Source organism: Helianthus annuus, chromosome 17 (genome assembly GCF_002127325.2).
Source record: "Helianthus annuus cultivar XRQ/B chromosome 17, HanXRQr2.0-SUNRISE, whole genome shotgun sequence".
In the NCBI taxonomy this organism is placed as follows: Eukaryota; Viridiplantae; Streptophyta; class Magnoliopsida; order Asterales; family Asteraceae; genus Helianthus; species Helianthus annuus.
This window is the reverse complement of record NC_035449.2, coordinates 46,084,083-46,090,082: the sequence shown is the minus strand read 5'-3', so window position 1 is coordinate 46,090,082 and position 6,000 is coordinate 46,084,083. Positions and strand designations below refer to the sequence as shown.

Sequence of the window (6,000 nt, the reverse complement as noted above, 5' to 3'; positions counted from 1 at the left end):
AAAAAAACTTTTAAGTTACACGTTTAAAAATAATGATAACAAAATATAATAAAATGGCAAAAAAAAACTATAAAAAACAGAATAATTGGATTAGTTATATTAATATGCAACTTTAAAGAGGAGAGGATACATCCGATCCAACATTAAGTAGGCGAATGAGATGAGAATTTATCTGTAAATAATTAACATATATCCACCATTCTTATTAACATATATCCACCATTCTTATGGTTGTAGCCTTGTAGTAGGTGAGCAGATACTTTCAAACATGAAATGTAATGCTACATTTTATAATATTTTGTAGGTGAGTAGATGCTTTCATCCTTCAAGCCAAGTGAGACGAAGTCTGCAAAAAGACCCACCACCCTTCTAATCTATACCTGTAACTAAATAATATCCGCAGGGAAAAAGAACTATGGCAATCGGAAGAAGCGAGATATGGTCATGGGTGCACGATGTGGTGCCCGTTTTTGCCATGTTGATGTTAACATGTCTGGATATGAGCTTGCTGACTGTCGTCAAGGCCGCCATGAATGGTGGTTTGGGGAGCATCGCCTATGTTGTTTACCATAATTCTCTTGGAACAATTATTCTTTTTCCAATTTTCGTGTTTCGTATGTTCAGGTTTGCAAAACAAGATTCATGTTTTTTTTTTTTTTTTTTTTTTTTTGCATATCTACGTATTTAATCAAGAACATATAACATTATATATATTACCTTACCTTTCTACAGAAACATTGAACGTCCTCCTCTCACTTTCCCTATTCTATTCAGATTTTTCATCCTTGGCCTTTTTGGGTAAGCCGAATTTGAGTTGGTCCCCAAGTTATTTTTGGCTGTTTTTTATACAATCCACTCGAGATGCATGGTATATATAGTGTTACATAAGTGTCTCTATTCTTACGGGGTAGAGGTAAGGCTGTCTATATCTTACTTTCCTGAGACCCTACCTTAACTTTAACTTTGCTATTAGTGAGATTTACTGATATGATAGATCATGATATGGTATGGTTGTAGGCTTTGTCTTTTCCAGCTACCAGTGTATGTAGGTGTAAAGTACACCTCTCCAACCCTAGCAAGTGCAATCACAAACTTGATCCCGGGGAGCACATTCCTGTTTGCGGTCATATTCAGGTATCATGATGGTGAATGGTGATTATATAAAATAATTGCATTTCTTATAAAAATATATGCTGGAAAAGGTGCTTCAACCGATTACACAACCTTTTTATTTTAAAAACCAAACACTACTACAAAAATGAGTATTAGACGGTGTTGAAAATTTAAATTAGACGGGGTTAAAGCAATAACACCGTCTTAAAATCAAAAGAACCCCGCCTAATGCTTAAACACCGTCTTATACTAATTTATGCAACATTTAAACAGTGTTGTTTTGACCACCGTCTTATAAACATCATTTACTTTGATTAAAATATTCAAGAAAACAATAAACGTAGAAAAAAGGAACTTAAGACGGTATTGAAAACACCGTCCTAAAAATCATATCACCCCGTTTAATGCTCTATTTTGTAGTAGTGAAAAATTCAAAACCCACATAAACTCTTTACATAATACCTTATTTATACTAAACAATTAAATTAAACATTATAAAGAAGCAAGACCTTTATGCATATATGAGTTGTAACTATGGCTTAGGGTGTTTTTCAAAAAAAAAATGGAATTTTCTTTTTTTAACCCTAAAGTTTTATTCTTTGACAATTTAAGTTTAAAGTTTTAATCTTAGTTTCCTTTTTAACCCTAAAGTTTTAATCTTTGACAATTTAAGTTTAAAGTTTTAGTCTTTTTTAATTTAACCCCTTTGATTAATTTGATTTTTCACTTCTAATTCAAAAATTTCCATCTTATACAATTTAACTCCTTTGATTAATTTGATTTTTCACTTCTAATTCAAAAGTTTTCATCTTTTGCCATTTAACCACTTTGATTTTTTTACTTATGTGTTGTAATCTTGGCTTTGAGGGTTTTTCAAAGAAAAAATGGTTATGCATATGGTTGTTGTAACCTTGGGTTTGGGGGTTGGTTTTTTTTACTTTTCACCCAAAAGTATTTCATAAATTACTTTTAACCCAAAACTATTTGTTTTTTTACTTTAAACACAAAACTTTTTAATCTGTCCTCGCAACTTTTTTTACTTTCAAATTTGGTCCTTTATAGTTTTCATTTTCCGCAAATTTTTCGCTTTATGTTTCGTTCTAAATTTTGTGACTTAACACATCGCAACATGCGTCTTTGGTTTAACGTTTTTACGTTTCGTTCTAAATTTTGCGAGTTAATATAACGCAACGTGCGTGTGTGGGTGAACGTTTTTACATCGTCTATTTTTTCCGTTTGGCAGGTTCAACATAACGTGCGCGTCCTAAATCGACTTAGTTATAACTAAAGAATCCCCGCCGCAATGCGGCGGGTCGTAATTCTAGTTCCTAAGAATTTTAAGCAAACTCTAACTCCTATTAGCATGGAACTTTTAACCAACTATAATTTTATGTATTTACAATTCCCATGGAGGGGAATAGTGCAGCTGTGTGATACTTCCCCGTTAAAATTTACAATTTTGCCTTGGGTTTTGTTTTTTTTCTTCTTCTAGCCAAATTACAGTTTTGCCATCAGTTCAAATTTACGATTTTCCAATCGTTTTTGTTTTTTTCCCTAGCAAATTACGATTTTCCACAAATGTAAAATTACAAACGTGCCATCGTTTTAGTGTTTTTTGTTTTTTTTACAAAACTATGGTAGTGTTTTGTTTTAATTGGTTAACTCGGTGTAATTTTTATTCGTGTCAGGCAACTGCCGGCACACGCTCATTTGTCCTGAAAAATACAATTTTGCCCCCACTTTAAAACTATAGTTTTTTCATCATTTCACTTTTTTTAGCAAAAGTATAATAGTGTTTTGTTTTAATTGGTTGACTTGATGTAATTGTTTTTGAGATCATGTTATGAGCAGTATGTACAGGTAACCAAAACACAAACGTGAATGTTATGAGAGAAATATTCGGCTTGATGTCTTGCAACGCGGATGGAGCAAAAACTAGTTAATATACAAATACTATACAATTATCTCTTCTTTTTGTGATTATCTCAAACACAATCTAAAATAACCGTTCCACCCCTTGAACAATCAAGATTAAAACCTTCAATATAATAATAAAAAACAGATGATATATAGTTGCAATATCAAATAATTTGCATAAAAATGCTTTAAAATTCTATTTCAGGATGGAGAAAATAGACATAAGAAGTTCAAGCAGTGTAGCAAAACCAGGGCCGTTCCTAGGTTTTTGGAGACCCTAAGCGAACTTCGAAGTGAAGGCCTTTTTTTGCAAAATTACCCTTTCAACATATTTAGTAACAAAACCCTCCTTCTTTACCCGGGCTTGGGACCGGCAATTATAAACTAAAAAGTTTATAGTTGGCGAAGTTATTTTTTTTTGTTGAAGGTTGTATGTTTTGTATAAATTAAGTATACGTTTAAATGAAATTGATTTTTCTAGCTTTAACCGAGGCAAATTGTTTGATGACAGAATCGTAATCATTTCTTCTAAATAGCACTAATTCCCTATACAATAACTTGATTTAGAAAAATAGAACTTATGACAGAAGAATGAGGATATGACTAACCTGTGCCACACCAACACTACAACAAATAAAAGAACTGAATAAGCCCTAATTCCCAAATCAATCAACGTCTGTCGTCTGCCACAAATTAAACAACGCCTGCCACTGCCACTGCCACAAATCGAAGAACTGTTTGTAAAATTGTAATCAAATGGAAAAACTGATTTAACCGAATCAATCAACGTGTGATTTAATCAAAGTATCAGCAGCCAGTTTGTAATCAACGTTAGCAGTTTGTAATCAAATCAACGTCTGGTACTCTGGTTTGTTTGTAATCGAGAGCAGCTTGTAAAAAAATGGAAGATATAGATGTTAAAAAGCAAAAAGAGAGCCGTTAGTTACTTACCGACCTTTCATCTGCAGAGACTGTTCGATACCCTCGTTGCTGCGACCTTTCGTTCTCCATTCAACAGATCTGCCTATCTGCGCGTGTGTGAGGAATGAGGCCTTTGTGTTTTGATAGTTTGGACTTTGGACGGGCCTTTCATAGTTTCATGTTATGGGCTATTGCTTTAAAACAAAAAAAATGGGCCTACTATATAAAAAATCCACAACAAAATTGGAGGCCTTTCAAATTGGGTGGCCCTAGGCCTGTGCCTAGGGTCGGAAGCCCATTGGGCCGGCCCTGAGCAAAACTATTGGGTACCGTGATGGCAATATCTGGAGCAATGGTGTTCACGTTCTATCAAGGCCCCGAAATTTTTGTGACCATCCCTACTCTTGATTCAGCCAATGAACGGCTTCTTTTGTCACAACCATGGACTTGGGTGTATGGAGGTGCTATTATTTTTATTGCTGCAATTTTTCGTTCCATATGGAATGTTTTACAAGTAAGATTTATCAATCTCCCTTGATTATACGAACCTGGATAACTAATTACGTGTTGATCCAATCTATCAATATCCAGTCATCAACAGCTAGAGGGTACCCGGATCAAAACACCATGGTCTTTTTCTATTGCTTGTTTGGGTCGATGCAATGTATTGCTCTATCTCCTTTCCTAGAGCCAAACCCAAGTGCTTGGGCCCTGCAACCTGGAGTTGGGAGCATTGCTATTGTTTTGGGTGTAAGTTGAATGAACCATTTTGTTTTTGAAGTTTTGGTGTTGGTATATTGACTTGGTTCTATTTGAAGGCGATTTATTCGACTGCATTTCACAGTAACGTTCAGACTTGGTGCTTGAAAAAGAAAGGTCCACTTTTTGTGGCCATGTTTTCGCCTCTTTCAATTGTTATAGGAGTCATCTTGGGCGTCACATTTCTTGGTGATTCACTTCACCTAGGAAGGTAAGTGTTTAATCTTTGGTTCTATTCAAAAGAAGCGGATTGATTCATGGTTGTGCTTGAAGCTTGTGTGAATTCGTTTGTGCAGTGCCATTGGAACCGTAGTGATTACTGCTGGATTTTACATTGTGATGTGGGGGCAAGCAAAAGAGAAGAACATGTTAGTGGTCATGATTAACGAAGATATTGTTGTTGCAGATGAACTTGGATCATCAGACCAAAACGCTCCTCTCCTTTCATGCAGCATGGAATCAAAATGTTAATTTTAATAGAATATTATTGTCTTAATATTGTAATTATTGTGATTATTGTGTTTCCGCATATACGAGATCCGATCTCCTTTGTATTATTTAAACCGTTTACTGTGAATGAAAGAGACAACCTTGATAGCAAGCTATTCTTACATGGTATCAAGAGTTTTACCCTAACTTCCTCCACCCACCTCTTGCCGCCGCCGGCTATCCTCCACGCCGCAGCGCCCTTCCCCGTTTCATCCTCTTTCTTCACAGCTCTCTATGGGCGACCCTACCCCACCCTCGTCTCCCTAACCTGACATCACCAAAATCCACCCTGCTGCCACCGTCACTAATATCAAAAACCTGATCCCCATCCTTCTTGACATGGAAACTGGCCAATACTCCTCTTGGTCAGAACTGTTTCACATCCAGTATCGAGCTTTTAAAGTTATCGATCACCTCAAAACCAAGAGTGGGATAGACTTGACGCCATTGTTTTACAATGGATATACAGTACTATCTCCAATGACCTTCTCAATACCATCATTCGCCCCGGAAATACTGCCCATGATGCCTGGTCCACTTTAGAAGGCCTGTTTCAGGATAAAAAAAATGCGCGGGCAATCCACCTGATGCAGCATTTCACAACCACTCGTCTAGACGGCTTTCCAAATATGTCCTCCTATTGCCAAGCCATCAAATCTCTCGCTGATCAACTGGCCAATGTCGGTGCACCTCTGGACAACAAGCGTCTCGTCTTACACCTTCTTGCTGGTCTCACCGATCAGTACGAAGGCATCTCCACTATCCTGCAACAAAAAGACCCCACACCCACATTCTATGAGG

The 6,000-nt window shown here is 36.3% G+C and overlaps 2 protein-coding genes across 2 annotated transcripts; both read left to right on the top strand.

Moving 5' to 3' along the window:
* Positions 1–245: 245 nt before the first annotated feature.
* LOC118489275 (WAT1-related protein At3g28050-like) lies at positions 246–3,503 on the top strand. The gene is made up of 4 exons (XM_035987037.1): positions 246–624; positions 733–798; positions 1,018–1,134; positions 3,236–3,503. Exons 1-4 carry the CDS (start codon positions 416–418, stop codon positions 3,309–3,311), a joined length of 468 nt encoding a protein of 155 aa, XP_035842930.1. The 5' UTR covers positions 246–415; the 3' UTR covers positions 3,312–3,503.
* A 796-nt stretch (positions 3,504–4,299) lies between these two features.
* LOC110921580 (WAT1-related protein At5g40240) lies at positions 4,300–5,202 on the top strand. The gene is made up of 4 exons (XM_022165931.2): positions 4,300–4,465; positions 4,543–4,701; positions 4,770–4,921; positions 5,007–5,202. Exons 1-4 carry the CDS (start codon positions 4,304–4,306, stop codon positions 5,179–5,181), a joined length of 648 nt encoding a protein of 215 aa, XP_022021623.2. The 5' UTR covers positions 4,300–4,303; the 3' UTR covers positions 5,182–5,202.
* Positions 5,203–6,000: the final 798 nt, after the last annotated feature.